At 35.8% G+C, this 19,840-nt stretch overlaps 1 protein-coding gene across 11 annotated transcripts; it reads left to right on the top strand.

Annotated features, from left to right (window-relative positions):
• The first annotated feature begins 13 nt into the window (after nt 1–13).
• Nucleotides 14–19,080, top strand: Nocte (no circadian temperature entrainment). 11 transcript variants are annotated; one of them, XM_070311825.1, is made up of 18 exons: nt 14–498; nt 1,647–1,794; nt 2,017–2,265; nt 2,565–2,721; nt 3,760–3,999; nt 5,785–5,865; nt 5,960–6,264; nt 6,364–6,874; nt 6,961–9,584; nt 9,913–11,850; nt 12,506–12,700; nt 12,797–13,105; nt 13,207–13,392; nt 13,478–13,613; nt 13,699–14,043; nt 14,297–14,442; nt 14,750–15,017; nt 15,106–19,080. In XM_070311825.1, exons 2-18 carry the CDS (start codon nt 1,702–1,704, stop codon nt 15,258–15,260), a joined length of 7,938 nt encoding a protein of 2,645 aa, XP_070167926.1. In that variant the 5' UTR covers nt 14–498; nt 1,647–1,701; the 3' UTR covers nt 15,261–19,080. The 11 variants fall into 11 exon arrangements, with proteins under 11 accessions (XP_070167926.1, XP_070167932.1, XP_070167930.1 ...); XM_070311831.1 differs by having other exon boundaries at nt 3,757–3,999; nt 14,297–14,421; nt 14,765–15,017; XM_070311829.1 differs by having other exon boundaries at nt 3,757–3,999; nt 14,297–14,421.
• Nucleotides 19,081–19,840: the final 760 nt, after the last annotated feature.

Raw genomic sequence — 19,840 nt, 5'->3', positions numbered from 1 at the left:
GTGCGTTCACTCTCTTGTCGCGCGCACAGCGGATACAAGCTGAACGGAATTATAGAGAGAATTCCGCTCAGTACTTCCGTGAATAGTAATCTGCGCGCATCGTCGACGATAGTGTCGCGAATATCGTGTCGAATTTGCGATCGTGCGGACCGTTAAAAAAAAAAAAAAAACCGCGGAGGAACCGCGTCGTGAGAATAGACGCCGCTATCGCCATCATTGGCGACAGCGAAAATTCGCCGACGAGTAGCACGTCTGTGTGAGAGCGGTTCTCCTTGGTAAGCGTGACGTAATTGTATTGATCGCGCGCGCGGAGGAAGGGCCCCTCGAGAGTCGCGCATTCGCCATCTTGGACGAATTGTGGAGAAGAAGTTTCTTGTGTCTCTTGTAGGCGCGGCGCGATCCGATCGGAAGTGGTAATCCGCGTCGATCCGTGCGTTAATCTAGTTTTACTGGGAGTTAACCCTATTGTGAATTGATAACCCATTTGGACGGACCAAGGTAAGTCCTTATTTCGTCGATATCCGTTAACGTCCGGGCAAGCGAAGTCCTCCTTCCTACGTGGAGGATGCTTCGCTGTATCCCGACACTTTTTTTTTTCCTTCCCCCTTCCTCTTTCTTTCCCCCCTGTCAACGCGGATCGGCCTGTTCGCTTTCTTCGACAACGGGGTACCGTTATCGCGGCGAAATTACACTCGCGTATCCACGATATCGCGAAATTTTTCTACCTACGACACGGCGAATATTCGACAACATGATGCGTATTTAGGGACGGCGCGATTGTTGTTTTTGGGCTATCGCGAGCTTTGACATCGCGCACGGTCGAGAGAGAGAGAGAGAGAGAGAGAGAGAGAGAGAGAGAGGGGTTTGGTCCGGCGTTACTTGCCCTCTTTGGCTTTTCATTCGTAATATTATCAGTGCACGAATTTGGATTTGCTAGGTAATAAACAGAATTCTTTTATTACCGCGCGATGGCTTGTTCTAACAGCGTGACAGACAAAGCGTTTTCTCAGGCTGTTCGCCTCCCCCGTTAATGCGCTGTTACCGGAACGGAATGCGCGTTTTAGACATTTTCTTTTCACATTTCTTATTCCCATTCGCGTATCGCTGTAATATTATATGAATTATAATGAAATTAATATCGCAACATTGATATATTGCTATATCATTATTATAAATAGTCTTGGTCCCATAAAACATTTAAAAAATAAAGTATTGTATGCATGTGCACAATTATTGTTGTACTATTGTGCATCTTGTTATAATGTATTTTTTTACTTGATGTTCTACAAAACAAGCACTGTAGAGATACATCGATAAACACAGCTATTTACTAATTCATACAGTTTCCTCACAATTGTTTTCTCAGTTTAAGAATTCTCTGATTTTGAATCGAAATAGTATTAGTTTCCATTCATATATTTAATTCCTAGCATATGCTTTTTATCTTCAGAGAAAAACTCAAAATATAATTAATATATCATATAAAATTTTTTTTATTATATTCTAACACACACACACACACACACATGAAGATGTCGTATTTCTTTTATCACATTCTTTAAATTACAATTATGTTGCCATTGTTAATTTTTATAAAGAAATGAAAGCTAAAAAAGACAGATATTTATACAACTTTGTCCTTTTAGATAAAGGGTTCGTTCTTTGGGTCTGATTGGTACTAAATGGTTGCGTGCAGACAGCATGTCTACTCTGTCAGGGATTGTGTCGAAGGGGGAGAAAGGAAAATCCAAGTTTCAATCACTAGATATCAATAGCTTGTATCGGGTGAGTAGGGTAAGTATTGACCACATTTTATTACTTATTATTTTTTCAAGAGACATTTTGTTCAATTAAATGAAATAATAATCTCTCACTGAAAACAATTATTTTTAATTTTCTTAGTTTCTTATATATCTGTTCAACATATTTCATGAATCATGATCTTCTTTTTCATATTTTAATATTTGAGAGATAAAATTTTTCTGCAATGTAAACTAACTAAATATTTTAATATAGGGCGAATCTTTGGAACCGCATCAGCAAAAAAATACATTACCGCGCAAACATGGAATGCAAAGTCTTGGAAAGGTGCCTTCGGCACGGCGTCCTCCTGCTAATCTGCCTAGTTTAAAAAGTGAAACTAGCAGCAGTGATCCAGCTGTCAGTCTTGTGCCAAGTGGAGGAAGTGGTTGGGCTACTACTAAGGATTCCACGTCGTCGACCACTACTACTACTACAGTAGCAACTTCATCTGATAACATTGTTGTACGTTATAAATTAATATTCTTTAGTTTATAGAAAACACAATTATTTTAAAATTAACAATGTATTACTAATAATTTTAGTATCATTATAATTGCCATTTAATATGAATTAATTTAGATAGTTGTGAAAAGTATTATATTCTTTTAGATATTTTTAATTAAATTATAATTAAATTATAATTAAATTTTTTTATAATAAAAGTTTACAAAAAATAGTGCTAATTTTTTAATTTTTATATTGCGTATTATTATTCATAATTTAGAAATAGATATTATATTAAAGCTAATATTTACTTGCAGACTGTCTCTTCAACAGCACAATGCGCGGCAGGAAACACTGTTTCAACATCTCTACACTCGTTATTACCGGGACAACAAAATGTGTCACAATCTCCTTTTTTGGATCAAACAAACAACAAATCATCATGGAGCGCGATTATGAGCAGATTAGAAGATGGTACGTAGAAAAATATATATTCCATATACTGTAGCACTACTGGCACATAATGCGTAACATTGATAAAAAAAGATATTAAAACTTTTAAGTTACTTTACTCATTTTTCACATTCTTTGTTCCGTTCAAACACTTTTGAATTCGTTTATCCAGAAGCAAGCTTGACTTCAAAAAATTAAAAACAAAACGGCCTTGAAAATGTCTTCCAAAATTTCTAAAAACTGAAATTTAAATTATATCTAATTATTCAAAATTTTTTAGAAATTTATCTAAATAATATCTAATTATAGTCGCAACTGTGAGACAAAGAAAAGTTTTAGTTTTCCATACATAAATGTAGCTGCTTCCTCCTACGAATAGGGGATATGCAAGATCGTAGGTGGAACAGCATGTGTGAAAGTCATTTGCATATATTATAATTATTAATTTTACATAAACATCCATTTTATATATATAAATATTTCAATATATTAATCAACTAGGATTAACAATCGATATATAATACTGTTCATACACATGTATAGTATCAACTATATAATTATTAGTGTATAGTTGATACAGTATTGCCTAAAGTCTAAATGATACAATATTTTTCTAATGCCAAAATCGGAAATATGTAGATATATATAGAAAAAATTTAAGTAGCAGCAATTTTAGTATTATTTTACTACTTGATGATATGCCATAGTATATCATAAACCATAGTATTGCCATAAACAGTATTTATTTAAAAGAAAATTCATCGAGATATATAAATACACTTAATATCATAAAATTTTAAATGTCCAGAGTTGGATTGATAAAGGACGATGCAAACTCTGAAATTACAATATGGTATATCACAGTAATAGGAGGATGTGACAATAATTCATTGTCCAATTCGCATTTGCGATATACATATACATATATATTCTTTTAACATCCATTTCTGGACGTTGGGCATGAGCAAAGTGTTAGCGGAGCGTCGGTGTAGGTTTTTTTTTCCTTTTTTTTTTTTGGGTGGCACAATTAATTGATAGGTACGCCCATTGTGGCAGCAGTGGTTGGTTACGCGGGGCTCGTGGGGGGCGCGAAGGGGACAAGAGGTGCCCTTGGACTGAGTTTCCTCGCTCATCAGTCCCCGCAGTTCCAACACGAGTTTCCCAGTCTCAGCGGACAGCCCTCCGCCTCCGTCTCCACTCAGAGCCAGACTCAACAGTCCTCAACAACATCCAATGCGATCTCAGTCGCAGTCCATCATTCATTACTGCAGCAACAGCCGTATTCCCACAACCACTCAGGTGGGGTGCTGCTTGCCTGTTGCTGCTAGATTCAAATTCTTATCTCTTTGCCAGTAGTGCTCTCTCTGTGCTTCTTCCCATGGTTGCTTTTTTAAGATCGTATTTTGATTAAATGAATTATACTATATAAGTAATAGAACATGGAAGTTACATTGGTGTAAACAAATTTATTAATAATAAAAACTATGCAATAGAGATTTACAAGAATGCGCGACACATGCGGATTCTTGACTCTATATCTGGTTACAAATAAATCTAGTAAATTGTGCTTCGAGAAATAGAAATTTCTTTACATATCAGATGTTTAATGAAGACTATTCATCTGTATATGTCTTAAAAGGTATTAGTAATAATAAAAAATAATAAAATAAAATTAGAGAAACAAAATTAGTTTTATTTTGAAAAATTATATGATTGGAGCTTCAGACTTTTTATCTAACTTTTTTTCTCTTATTATTAATATCTTATGACACTCGATGCGTTTAGAAACATACACAATATGTATATCAAGAAAGTTAAAGTCATAAAAAATCTGTAATTAAATATTTGCAATCTCTAATTGTATTTAATTATATTGCCTGATATTTCATATAAAAATGGAAAACTTGTATGGAACCATTTATGTTTTTTATCTATCAAGATTTTACAAATAACTTTTTGTGTGCAGAGCAATTTATATATTTTTACGTCATCAATAGCAATAAAATCTTAAATTATGATTTTATATGTTTGACGTAATTTGTTAAAAATATTTAAATAAAACGTATGTTGTAATTTTAGACATAGATGTAGAAGATTGATTTGACGATAAATATTTATATGTATTATTATACGTTTGTAGAAAATTGTTAGATAGTATTACAATATGTATCAAATCTCGCATATATCATTATTTATATATTTTAATATTTATGATATAACTTAGAAGGAGAAAAACGCATATACAAAGACTCGAGATTGGTACATAATGTTGAAAGACAGACTTTTTATCTTTGTGATTGAGTGAATCTCTTTTATTAATTTATAAGTATGTTTTTATATTCCCAATTTTCTTATTCTCATATTTTAAAACTTGCACTGTGAAAAACATTACATTATGACATTCTGTTATGCGAAAGAGATATGTTACTTAGTCTTTTTCTTAAATAAGTTTGTATGCGTTTCTATATAAAAAAAATAATTTGAATAATATTATATCTTTAAATATCATTAAACATACATGATTATCATAGAATTATTATAATTTATTGAGATTTACATTGATAGTATATTGGCAACGTTTATAATTCTTTTAATTATATATTTACATAAAACGAAATTATAGTACACCTTAATTCGCACAGCTTATTTTTATATATATATTCTAAATCAATCAATTAGATAATAGGTTTGTTTTTTATAGCTAAACCGACTGCACTAGTTCAGAGCTTATCTTTTTCTTTCAATGTGGAAAGAAAAGTACAGCCAGTTCAGCTATAAAAACAGATCCAATGATTTATTTTAGGAATATTCAAGAACTTAATTTTTTTTATTTGTTTTATTCAGTTCTTTATCATATTTAGGACACTATCTGTAAAGCATGATATATACATGGGAAAGTTTTATGCACAGCCTGTGGAACAACCGCGTGCGAGCATGCGTGTATTTTGTTTTTATCATGTATCTCGTTAAATATCGATTCTTTCTTTATCAGTATTGATATATTACTGTTATTATGTACCAAAATACATAGTATATATGTTATTTGTTTATATATTACTTCTCTGTAATGAATGAATTATGTAGGAGGCATGCCGGGAAATCAACAGCAATCGAATCGAGAGTTAAATGCGCAGTATGGTCCAGGGTTAAGCCTGCGTCCACAGAGTAAGTCTCTCGAAATTTAATGATGGTAGAATTCTTTAGCTTTTGAAAGTATATGATATTAATTTTGATAATTGGATTATGTAAATTTTTGTAGCCGAAGGAAGTTGGATTCAAGGCGGGAGTCGCATGGCAAGTGGCGCAGCGCCAGCAACATCAGCTGGTCCCGGAAATGGGAATACTCCGGGGGGCCAGGGCCTCCCTTTAAATATACCTGTCTCAGGAGGACATACCCAAGAGGGACCCGGTGGAGGGCGGCAGAACTTGGGCCAGTCGCCCAACATGGGCGCGGGCCCGGTAGGCCAGCATAATTCCGTGAATAACCAAGGTTCTGCGCCTTCTTCCGGTGCCCATCAAATTGGGCCGAATCTGCATCACTTTCGGGGTCTTATCCCGCCATTTGTAAGTTTATTATTAAGAAAGTTTGAGTGTGTAAGTTCTCTCTTTCTTTCTTTCTTTTTTTTTTTAGTTATGTGGTAACAAGATGTATAATCTTTTTAGATGTATAGATCAAATTTTCCTGGTGGATTTCCTCCGCAATTTTCATCAAATTCTGGATCCAACAGTCCCCGACCCAGATTTAATCATCCTCTGGATCGATTTCCACCTCCTCAACGTGATCGCGTAACCGAGGAAGAAATTCTGACTAGACCCATTATCAAGGAAGAAGATCTTACTCGTATGGATGATATTTCACATGATGCAGGATGGGCTGCGCACGATGATATTGATTATAACCAAAAATTGGCCTTTAGCGATGATGAATCCGAACCAGAACCATCAAAAAATGATGAAAAAAAAGAAATCAAGGAGAAAAAAGGCGATAATAATGCCGCAGAGGAGAAGGAGAAATCTCGAGATAATCCTCGAGACTCGAAGGAGCTTCGAGATCCGCCGCATCGTCCTTGGACTCAACCTTCTATGAATCGCGATTACCGTGGGTCAAATGGCGCGAGTGGTAGTGGCGGCTACAACAATCAATCGCAATTGCACTCTGTACATTCTTTGAGAGGTTAGTTCACTTTTATTAGAAAAAGAATACCAAGCTCAATGATCTATTTAAGTCTCATTCATGATGCATGTTTTCATCACAAATAGGTGTCGAAGACGACGAGACGTGGAACGAAAGACGCAGAATCAAGGTTGAAGTTGCGTTCGTTATCGAACGTGCACGATTGCGCAAGGAAGAAGAAGAGAAACGTTTTCAAGAATCGACAAAACAAGCGGCAGCTAAGAAATTACAGGATTTAGAGCAAAAGATGAAAGAGAAACAGGCGAAGCACAAAGACGAGGAACGCACACAGTCGAGTGAGTCTAAAAGCTTGATCAGCATTCCACCTGTACCACTTCCTATACCCGAATGGGAAAGGGAGAAGGAGAATAGAGAACGTGAAAGATCTCGTACTTCATCCGAAGGAAAGGATGAGAAAATTATCGCTTCTGGACGCGATAATCTTGCAAGAGAAAGCCGAAATCAAGGACTGGCAGACTTTCGTCAAAATGACCGACAGACTTTCTTACGGCAACAGGACACGGTGCGCAGCGAGCGCGAAAGGGAACGCGATCGCAATCGCGATCAAAGAGACTCGCGAGATCGCGAGCAACCGGCATTTTCTCGACATTTTCAGAATAATTTACCGCCCAGATTTCAAAAGCAGCAGGCAGAGAGAAGCAATGCGAATTTCAATCGAATTTCGCCCAATGCGGAAAGTAGACAGATTGAGCGAGGTGATAATTCACCAAAGGCGTGGGCCGACGCGATATCGCCAACTTTTGAAAAGGAAGAGGAAAAGATAGCGGAGGCTGCTAAAGAAGGCCAAGAAAACGATGAAATTAAGCAAAGTTTATTAGAGAATAGAGAACGAGAACGTGAAAGATCTCGTACTTCATCCGAAGGAAAAGATGAGAAAATTATCGCTTCTAGACGCGATACTCTTGCAAGAGAAAGCCGAGATCAAGGATTGGCAGACTTTCGTCAAAATGACCGACAGACTTTCTTACGGCAACAGGACACGGTGCGCAGCGAGCGCGAAAGGGAACGCGATCGCGATCGCGATCAAAGAGACTCGCGAGATCGCGAGCAATCGGCATTTTCTCGACATTTTCAGAATAATTTACCGCTCAGATTTCAAAAGCAGCAGGCAGAGAGAAGCAGTGCGAATTTCAATCGGATTTCACCCAATGCGGAAAGCAGACAGATTGAGCGAGGTGATAATTCATCAAAGGCGTGGGCCGACGCGATATCGCCAACTTTTGAAAAGGAAGAGGAAAAGATAGCGGAGGTTGCTAAAGAAGGACAAGAAAATGATGAAATTAAGCAAAATTTATTGGAGAATAGGGAACGAGAGCGTGAAAGATCTCGTACTTCATCCGAAGGAAAGGATGAGAAAGTTATCGCTTCTAGACGCGATAATCTTGCAAGAGAAAGCCGAGATCAAGGACTGGCAGACTTTCGTCAAAATGACCGACAGACTTTCTTACGGCAACAGGACACGGTGCGCAATGAACGCGAAAGGGAACGCGATCGCGATCAAAGAGATTCGCGAGATCGTGAGCAACCAGCATTTTCTCGACATTTTCAGAACAACTTACCGCTCAGATTTCAAAAGCAGCAGGCAGAGAGAAGCAATGCGAATTTCAATCGAATTTCACCCAATGCGGAAAGCAGACAGATTGAGCGAGGTGATAATTCACCAAAGGCGTGGGCCGACGCGATATCGCCAACTTTTGAAAAGGAAGAAGAAAAGATAACGGAGGCTGCTAAAGAAGGCCAAGAAAACGATGAAATTAAGCAAAGTTTATTGGATAAATCAACTTTGGAAAAGAGAGAAGAAGCTATTACCGAAGATGTTAAAGAACAAGTGAAAGATGAGAAGCGAGAGAAGAATACACGTAATAGAACAAGCAGCGGTAGCTCTAGCTCTAGAGTTCGTGAATCTCGTGGCGGACGTCAGTGGGGTGGAACCTTCAGTGTTTTCACTCGTTGGCGTGGTCCGGAGTCTAGAGGACGAAGAGGCGGTCCACGATCTGCTGCTGGTAAGTCTGGAATGTCTGCCAAGAGCGGTTCTTATGGGCATACCGATTCCGAAAACAGTGCTGATGAAGTATCCGGCTCTACTGAGTCTGAAAAGGAGGATAAGCGATCTGCTCGCTCTCCGAAGCCGTCCCAGAAGGTCGAGAAAGAGGAGCGTAATCGCGAGGTGTCAAGACGAGACGATAAGCGTGGTACTGAGACATACTCTCAAGCGCGCAGTGAGAAGAGAGGGTACGACGGAAAACCCAGCCATGAGGCTTTCGCACCGTCAGGCGAACCGTCCCGTCGTGGTAGAGGCGGCGGTTTTCGCATTCGGAACACAGCAACGGGCAGCCGCATGGAAGGTTATGGACCGCCGTCCAGCAAGAGTCCGTTTTCATCGGAACGTAATGCGGACGAGAAACATCAACAGAATGCCGGACGGCAAAATCCACCGACACCGACCTCAGAGAAAGAGGCAAACCTCTTGCAATCCGCACAAGTCGAATCTACTGATGATAAGATAATAGCCAAGCAACAAGCGCTTACGGCGGGTATTACAGGCAGACGTAATAAATCCCCGAGTCAACAAACTCAACAGCCTGCTAATAAACAAGAAACAAATCAAGTTACCAACGTTCTGTCCCAAAAGGCGCAAATACGAAAAGAAGAGTCTCGTTCCAAGAGAACTCGCAGTGGAAGCAGAAGGGTATGTATAATTTTATATATTTATTATTGCCTAGTGCTTTGTACATGGGCTTAGAGAGAAAGAATCTTTCATCCGCTAATACATGATATATCTTCTATTCATTATATATCTTTTTGTTTACCAATTTATTTAAGTAGAACATTTTTAGAATACAAATCTTATACAGAAAAAAATTAAGTTAAATATATAAGATTTGATAAATATTTCATTGTTAGATATATTTCTCGCGTATATTTATTTATTTCTTTTTAATTTGATATAATAATATAAATAATGTAATAATAATCTAATATATACCATGTAAATAATGCGCGTTTTTATTTTTCAGGGAAGAGATAATCGTGAAGCTCGTTCGCGTGGCAGTAGTAGCAATGTGTCGAAGCAGCCCCAATCAGATGTAGGAAACGAGGATTGGGAAACTACGTCGGAAAATAGTGAGGAGCATATAGAGGATCACAAGGAGTCTCGTAACAGTCGCAATAAACATTTTGGTGGACGAGCCATTCAAGCTACAAATCAGAATGCTATCGGCGCAAATCCGCATTCGCGTAGGAACGAACAATCTGCGACGAATACCAGAGAGCAACGTGAAAAAAATCCCAAGTCTTCCAATCCAGCGTCGCGAGCACCGGGAGCGGAGAAACGGAATTTGCAGAACGCCGGGTTCGGCGCTCAAAAAAATCATAATACTGATGGCATACCGCCCTTGATGCAAAATACGCAAATACAGAACGGCGGAAGGTCTAGAAGTCAGAGTTCGACTAACAGCGGCGCAATCTCAAATAAATCGAATAACAAAGATAGTATGGTTAATCGTATCGACGAAATCAAATTGGCCGATCCGAACCTCGTGAATCAAGCGCTGAATGATCTCAATAAAAAGTCTCAGACGAAAGATAAGAAGCTAATGGATTCAGAAATGGAAACTAACAGTTGTACCGAAGACGCTGCGAATACGGCAGCGGAGGATAAAATAGACGCCGACGGTTTCCAGGAAGTACGTTCCAAGAAAAATGTGAAAGAGTCGAGACATAATCAGAAGGAAGAAGCAAAACCGGTTAAGAGAGACAAGGAGAAGGATCGCGATCGCGAACGCGATCGCTCGAAGTCAAAGTCAAACGGATCGCAGCAAGTTTTGCAGCAACAAATACAAAATATCCCGCCCTTACTCGGTCAGAATATCCCTCAACCGGCAAACATACCGCAGAAGCGGGAATACGACAACAGAAATTCCAGAAATCCAAGACTAGCTCCGCGTTTTCAACGTCTGGTGAAACAACAGCAACAGCAGATGTGCACGACCGACGCGAGCGACATGAATAAACTTAATAGTTCTGGAAACAATTATACCAAGGACTCATCTAACAATCCTGCGCCACCACCGGCAGTCAACGCTTGGGATAAACCTTTTACTAGCCAATTGCGTTCAAATTCTCCATCCGCGATTCCTACCGATATTCAGCTAATGTCGAGTTTAACAACTCAAAACGATCACAGTCATGAAGGTAATGAGGCTAATTCCGGACATAGTAGTCAACGAAATTCCCCGAGCGGCGAGAAAATAGTGAAAAATCTGAAGGAGACTCTGACGGAGAAGAACATTGTGTCTGATGTGTCTTCGCCTCCCGTACAGACCTTGATTTTTGAAAACACGAATTATTCAAAGACTACAAAGACGACCGGACCGACAGATCTGGCAGTGAAATCAAAGTTCTCGAATCACATTAAGACGCAACAGCAGCGAGCTGAGAAACGTGCAGAAATGGAAGAAGAAGGCAACAATCAGGTGCAGCAACATTCGCAGCAACCAGCGCTTTCCGTAGCTTTTCCTAATAAACCGAATGATCTGATAAAGGATAAGAATCAAGAACCTATCCAAATGCCGTTATCATTCAACAAGAACGAGGATAATGCCGACATGAAGTTGGACTTTACATTTGACTCGGATCTTTCGCAGCTGACGGAGGACAAGAGTAAGAGCTTAGGCATGCCGCGTTCTATACATATGACCGGCGGCCAGAGCACGATATCGCCATCGACCGCAGAACTCAACCTGAAAATCGCATCCGTGAAAAAGGTTTGGGAAAACGCGCCACCGATGCCGACTGTAGTTGAACACGAAGATGGTAGTGGTGTGGTCGGAAGCGCGACCAGCTTCCCGCAGGCGTTCGAAAGCGGCGATGTTGATGATAGTTACAGCCCGCATCAGCAATACAATCAAAACAATATGAAAAGCGAAATCACGACGTCTACAAATGTGTGCAAGGTGAGAAATCATTTCGCGAATATTTGCTATTACTACTGTGCATGCAATAGAGAATTGTTATCACTAATAATTTTCCAAGTATATTTTCTATTTTTATTTGCATCATTATTGTTATCATTACTATTATTATTGTCATAATATCGTTTTTCTCGATAATTTTACTTTTTCGTTGAAAAATTCTGTCTAGTAAAAGTGTGGTGAAAATGAGAAAGGTAAGTGGCTAATTTTTTTAGCCGAAGGTGAATATTCGATAGTTACTTATCGATAATCAGTAGACGATTTAACACAATAACCATCATTGTTTCTCATCGTTATGTTAGTGTTATAATTATTGCAATAATTATTATAATTATTATTATTATTGCTCATTATCATTTATATGCATTATTATTTACATGTATTATAACTTTTTTGTAATTATTATATATATTTTAATATCAGTTAGAAGACAAGGTATGTGTGTTTTTACAAAGAGTATAATGAACCTATTCACATTTTCACCAGATTTTCTCAAAACAGATCTGAGAACAATTTTCTTTTTTGCCGACGAATGTGTTTGTTGAAAATGGCTGTTTACATGATGTATATAGCAACTTAATATTGAAACATATAATGTCCCTTGTGGGAAGATGCTGACTCTTTGCCTGATGCGCAGCTGGTTCCCCCGCAGGTGAAGCCGCAGCAACAATCTTCGGGGGGTAGCGGTACGCAACCAGGATCCACCGTGCCTGGGCCGAGTCCCATTGGAGCCGGTCAGAGTCCTATTGGCCATCCTCCCGTTAGTCTTCAAGGTCCTCTAAGCCCACCCCCGTTCAATTCTACAGGCCAGCCCTCGCACATCAACTATCAGGTACGTTGCGTTTTTATCCCATTTATAATTTCGAAAATAATGATATATGCAGAATGGAATAGAAATTTAAAAAATGGTTTTCTTTTTCTTTTTTAGGAGTTTCCGCAATATCCTGGTTCACAAGCGGCACAATATGGTGGCATGTCGGCCATACCATCGCCACCGGCAGTATTATTTAACACAGGCTCAGGACAATTGCCGGCTCAAGCGGGCGGTTTATACGGAGCATTTCAATTGGATCAAAGTCGATCGCCGTTTACGCAGTACGCGCCGTATGCTCCGTCTCTCCAGAGCTCGTTTAGCCAGCAAAACGTATACTTGCAACAACCGCCACCGCCGCCGCCTCACGCACCGAATGCCCCCACACCGGAAATGTATCAAAACAATTTATCTCAATACCGGATCGTATGTGAATTTCATTTCATTTATAACTATTCTCGTTTTCATTACACGGATATTGAAATGGAAATAGATTAATCTTTCTCATTATGAATTTCTGATAATAGACTGCGGCAGCTGCTCCCCCGTTTGGACAGAATCAACAACTTAGCAACAATCCTAATACAGTACTTATCAGCTCATCGTCAAATTCTTTGATGTCGGCGAGCGTCAAACCATCGTCTCAACCAATCGGAGCTATCGGAACCAAAGCTCCGCATTTCCAGACCCCATCCGCTCCTCAACCTAATCAGGTGAGATTTCATTATAAAGTTATTCTGATAAAGATAAAATAAATCTAACAATATTAACAAATTATTTTTTTTTTTTTTTTTTCAGTTGACTTATATACCATACGATCCAAATCAAGTGCTTGGTGTAAGCGGTAGTTACTTGAACAATTCGCAATTAGTACAGAGACCTGGCCCAAATGTTCAAGCATCTGCCAATAGTTATTATAGCGCCACATCTGCCGGTAAATATGATGTTTTTATTCATGAATATTGCACGCGTTACTTTTTATTTAACGTATTTTATTTATTATTTTAATGTATTTTTAGATGTATTCCCTGGATCACAAACGGGCTTTTATCAATCTGGTGGTGCCACTCAACAAACTGGAACTCATTACGGTTTGCAAGGATTTGGCCAGCATAATCAAAGTCTGGCAACGGGTAATGCGACACCTGTCGGTCTACAAAACTATGGTCCCAGTTTTTTGTCTAGTTCAGGATTGCAAATAGCAGCTGCGGCTCAACAATTTCGCAATCCCACTGGTGGTTTACCAGGACCAGGAAATGCGGCGCCCACATTTCTTAGTAAGCACCAACCACAGGAGCAACCCAGACAATTGAAGAGCCCGTCGGGAAATCAACAAGATGTACTTGCATCAGTTTTTGGTTCGAGTAAGCTCATTATTCAGTCGTTCGTCAATTTAAAAAATAGTTAACGAAAAATTGTTTTATCACAAATAGCTTTATTTGATACAAAGAAATAAATTTTTATAATTTTATACTTTAGATGCATCTTTCAAAAGTTTCTTTTCTAAAGTATTAAAATTATTGGATAAATTCATAATTGTTTCTTTGAAAAAATTTAATGATTATTCGGTAATGAGTTTTCCTGTCAAATTGCATTAAGTCAATATTCTAATTCTAGCTTCTCAAATACCGTCACCTAAATCGAGAAATTGCAAACAACAATCTTCGTCGCAACAGCCACAGCCAAGTCCTACACAGCATCACAAATATCAACAATATCAGGGCGTTAGCCAGTCTGCTCTGGTAAGCAGCTACAATAACTACGTATGTACCATTTATTCATTAAAATTATCATTTATATGTTATGCATGCATCTTTTTCTCTATATATTTTTCTCTTATCAAATTAAATTAAACATGTGTAGGAATTATTTTCTGTCAGTAAAGAAATAAGAATTATATATGGGCATAAATATATAATATATATAAGGACAAATTGTTTTTTTATAAAAGAATTTTTAAGTATAATCTAATACTGCAATAAAAAATATGTACATTTAAAACATCTGGTTATACTTGAAAAATGATATAATATATAAATTCTACAATTTTTACTTTTACAAATAAACAAGCAGGTTTTGCAACAGAATGTACGTGGAATGGGTATGCCGCCTCGTGCTGGTATCCAACCATCGCAACAACGTTATCCGTCTCCGATACAGCGACCTGCAGTACCATTTGCACCAGGTCCAAATCCGAATAACCCCACACAGCAGCAACCTGCTTGTATTCCAACGCAACAGCAGCAACAAGCTCAAATTAATCGTCACAGACCAAATTTACACCAGCAGCAGCAGCAACGTAACATGAAGATGCAACAGCAATATTACTCATCGCAAGGTTTGTAAAACACACACACACAGATATGTGTGAAATTATATAACTATATGATTAATATTTAATTAACAATTGTACTTTATCTCTTTAGGAAATGTTAAGATGGATTCAAATGACAAAGCTGATAATCATAATGACAAGATGAATGATGGCCCCTCTGGAACACAGCCTGTAGGTAACAAGTCCAATGTGAATCAGCAAGATAGTGATAACAATAAGGAGGAAGTGAATCAGCAGAACGAGTGAAATACGTGAATATTTATTATTATGTGAAGGTGAACATACTTGCTCTTCCATTTGTGTGGAAAAACATCTTTCTTTGGTTAAACCTTTGATATAATTTCGTCGAAAAAGATAAGGGCAAAGATTGACGTGCTTTTTTATATCATGAGAAAAAGAGCACACAGTGTCACAATGAAATTCGTTTATCTACGAAATCACGTGCTTATATAATCGACTATAGCAGTTAAATAGATGAATTAAAAATCTGATTTCTGTGCTATATCGAAAAAAGGAAACTTGTAGGAAAATAACATTATTTATACGCACCTCTATCCGTTCTTTAGTTTTAACAACATAAACTTTTCGTCTCTATGCATTCGAAAAGATGTTTATATTAAGCATTTCCATTATTAAATATAATACTGAATATATATATATTTATAAGAATGGCAAAGAATTAATCATGAGCGCTGATTGATACTGCTACAAAAAGCTTGGAAAAAGTGACACATTTAAAATGTCCTGTACGTTTAAATATTCGACTCAAGAAGAAATATGTCGTCGTCGAGTGAAATGTTAGCTAATCGATCACAGATGCGAGTTGGATAACAAAATATTCTGTATCATTATGTGTTAAGAATTCATGAGATTGTATCTGCGGGAAGAGAGATAAAAAAATGATAGACTTTATATATATATATGTATATTTAAGTATATATATATATAGATATATCTCTGTACCCAGATCAATCTATGACAAATGATAATGAATCTTAAAACGGCTGATACAGGTTTTCTTGATCATATAGAGATAAAGAGATGAAGCAAGAAAGAGAGAGAGAGAGAGAAATCGAAAGAAAGAAAAAAGCAATTAGCGAAGGAAAGTTATAATTATTGCAATCTCGTATGTAGCATTGAAAGAACTGAAACAAACGGCGGTAATAAAGTCCTTCGTTTATTCAAACAATAAGAAATAGATTTACTTATCGATTATGATTGTGTATCCATGGATCGGATCTATGCATATGTCGCCTCTATGTATCGCGACAAGAAAAAGCTCTATATGTATATTTGTCGATGACGCGGGATCATGGCGAAACTTGTGCGGAATAGGAAACGTTGTTGATAGGTATCGCACAAATCATCATGATCTGGCTTTACTCACAACGAGTTTCAATCATTAGATATATAAGATACTGCTTGTGAAGCGTGAAAAGCTGGATATAGTGGATTACGTCGAGTCTTTTCACGTTTAGAAAGATTATGTTGGATCAAGCGAACCGCAACCTAAACTACTATCGCAACGTATGAAAAAAAAAAAAAGGATTGTATATTCTCTGCTTTCGTTGCAGTTAAAGCTTTGTTATAAAGATAAAGCTCATGAAAAATAAATAGTAGTATTTACAGGAGCCCGTCGTTGCCAGATTTATTCAACAAAGAGACAGTATGGCCATGCCCATTTCGCCTGATTTTCGTAAGAAATCTAAGGCGTTGAGACAAATAGGATGTTAATTTTCAACAAAAACAAAATATACTGCCAGTCGTGCCGACGACCACTATTCTTGAACTCTGAGGATTTTTCATGTCGTATTCGTGATATGTCTGTATGAATAGTGAAACATGTATTAGAAAAAGAGAAGATACTCTCTTCACATGTAGACTTGTTAAAAAAATTAACACTTCAATGAATTTAGAAAATATTGATTAAGAAAGAGGACGAAGATTGCAGTTTTACTCCTTTTTATCCCGAACATCTTTTCTCTAAAATATTGTGGGAATTAAAAAAAATTATTAAAAGATGAATATGTAATATGTAAATCGATATAATGGCCAAGCCACAACACTTGAATTAGAAATGAGGCCACACAATTCCTCTCGTGTTGCAAAGAAATGAGTATTTCGTGAAATCTCGCCAAATAATACGGGGGCAAATGTATAGAATATTTAAAAAAATATTGGAATCACGAAAAAAATAGTAGTAAATATTTCTCTCTTATGTTGTCTTAATTCTCTAGTATTCGTATGGCGTGCTCTAATGTAATTTATCCCTAATTATTGATTTTCTATCGCTAATTATGTGCATATGAGATTTCCTCAGATGTTTTTATATAAACATGTTGAAATTTTGTCTGGAAAGCAAAATTTCAAATGTATTTAAATCCTTAAAAATACATTTATATTATAAATATAATTTTTAACCATACTAGAGCATGATATATGAATACTGAAGAATCAATTTCTCTATCATAAATATTATCGCGATGGCTCTATTACCACTTTGATTATCAGCAGCATTGTAACAGTAGTATAGGAGAATAGAAGTAACAGTGGTGATAGTTGGTGTTTGCAGTAAACGCGATATATAATGATAGTATTAATAATAATAATGATAATAGTAACTTTGCACACAATGCTAGTAATAGTGGTAGTAATAGCATATATTTATAGCAGCAGTAATAGTATTGAGAAATAATTGTATCACAAACTTTTATTATCATTACTTTTGTTTTTTTATGGCCTTTTGCTTTTTTATCTAATATATTATCATTACATATATGTATATTATGAAAAAATAATTGTTATCAGAACTATTACCATTGCTATTGTTGCTGTGTGATCACCGTTATTTTATCATTGTCACAATTTATATTACTATTTTGTATACTCTATTGTTCCTATTACTGCTATTGCTATCATTTGTTGTAATACTATTATTGTTATTATATTAGTTATAATATGTTATTATTAATACTATTATTCCTGTCGTTATTATTTACTATTATTATTGCTCTTATTAGTACTATCGCTGTTATTGTAATTACGACTATATATATTATTTGTCTATTACGGTTATTTTATTATTATTATTAAAGATACTATTATCACTACTTCAACACTATCACCTGCTATTGCTGCTGCTGCTGCAATTATCACTATTACTATTAGTATGATTGCTACTATTATTATTTTATATTGTTATTTTAATTATTTTAATTATAATTATATTATTGCACGTGTATACTCAGTGGATAATGAAGGTGAAGAAAGTAAGCTAAAAAGAGTAAGTAAATTAAAAAGTATGTTTAATTGTATGGGTATGTCTCTCTCATAGGATATTCTCATAGGATAAATTTTATTGAAAATATTAAAATCTGTTTAATAACATTCATTATATAGCTTAAATGCGAAGTGGATTTTGTTTATATTACATATATATATATATATAGATCCGAGCTGATGGTCTGTTGTATTACAATAGTTGCTTCTACAATATGTGTGCTAAAATATTTTAATATATAAATAATTTTTACCATAAGAACGCGATTTTAATTTATAGAAATGCGATTATTTGTTTAATATTAGAGAATATCGTTTTTGCGGATTTTTTATGTATTTATCATGATTTTTTTTTCTTTTAGCAAGTGAAAAGGTATCTTCTAATATCGTATATGATTACTATTGATGGCAATATTGTAAATTGTTGATATTTTATTATAAAGAGACGAAGTTTTGTACGTTTTCCGATATATATAATGTTGTAAGTATTAACAGACGAAAATTTATAAAAGTAATACGACAGACCTATCACTCCAGGGCGCCTGTAATTATAACGATCTGTAGTTAGAAATATAAAAATACTACTTATACACCTACGTGCTAAATCGTGAAAATAAAATAGTAAACGGGACTTTGTTCCTATTAATTTATATAATTAATTAATACAACCCAAAAAAACAAAACTATATAAGTTGAGGAAATTAATAAAAAATTTAACAATAAAACAAAGTGCAATATGTGTATTGGCTGAAATAATATATATTTCTGTTAGAAACGTCGTAAATATTAATCAACAAACTGAATATGAAATTAGCTGAATTGATGCAACTTTAAAATGTATATTTTCTTTCTCTTTAATAATTAAATCCAAGAATTTTATCCAATAGCAATATTTTAATATTAATATTAATAACAAATGCGGGATATATAGAATGTATAAAAATATATCTTGAAAAAGCGATATATATAATTTTACTTCTACAGAAATTAAAAAGATTAAGATATAGCATTGGTGGTTTGGTTTAAGAACAAAAATTTTGTTTTGTGAAGATCAAATCATGTGTGTACATTTGTCGTTATTTGAGAGATGAAATATAAAAATATGTCGAATTGCAATATAGTGGTAAGTATTGAATAAATTAACAATTATCTTGGATATGCGCATCTCTGAGATAAAGATAGTTATATGCAATATACAATATATGATTTTTGAAAGAAAATATAAAAATCTTCAATCATCGTCCCGAATGATGCATATTTTATCTCTCTTTGGTTTCGATAAAGAAAAAAATCGTATTCTGACGAAATACAAATAAAAAAATGAAATTAAATCCATGTATAATTTCTTGGTTCGATAAAAAAATCTCAATACTTATTTTCACACAGAAAAGCAAATTCTTGTAAAAAAAAATAGAAAATAAATAAAGACAGTTCAAGAATATATATTTTGATCGATAGAATTAATTCTGTTTCTCATAAAAAAATTATTGAACGATTGAGTTCAATGGAGATCGAAGAAATATGAAAAGATTTAATAATAAGCGAAT

The sequence above is a fragment of the Polyergus mexicanus genome, unplaced genomic scaffold (assembly GCF_030449975.1).
Source record: "Polyergus mexicanus isolate NDT 795.1 unplaced genomic scaffold, iyPolMexi1.0 SCAF_20, whole genome shotgun sequence".
Classification (NCBI taxonomy): Eukaryota; Metazoa; Arthropoda; class Insecta; order Hymenoptera; family Formicidae; genus Polyergus; species Polyergus mexicanus.
This window is presented reverse-complemented; position numbering and strand designations above follow the sequence as displayed.

Excerpts from the sequence above, each read along its gene's own strand:
- Nocte (XM_070311823.1), top strand. The coding sequence starts at position 1,702 with ATGTCTACTCTGTCAGGGATTGTGTCGAAGGGGGAGAAAGGAAAATCC. Across the intron at positions 4,000-5,784 it reads GTATTCCCACAACCACTCAG|GAGGCATGCCGGGAAATCAA; the intron begins GTGGGGTGCTGC and ends TGAATTATGTAG. Across the intron at positions 14,044-14,296 it reads TGCATCAGTTTTTGGTTCGA|CTTCTCAAATACCGTCACCT; the intron begins GTAAGCTCATTA and ends TTCTAATTCTAG.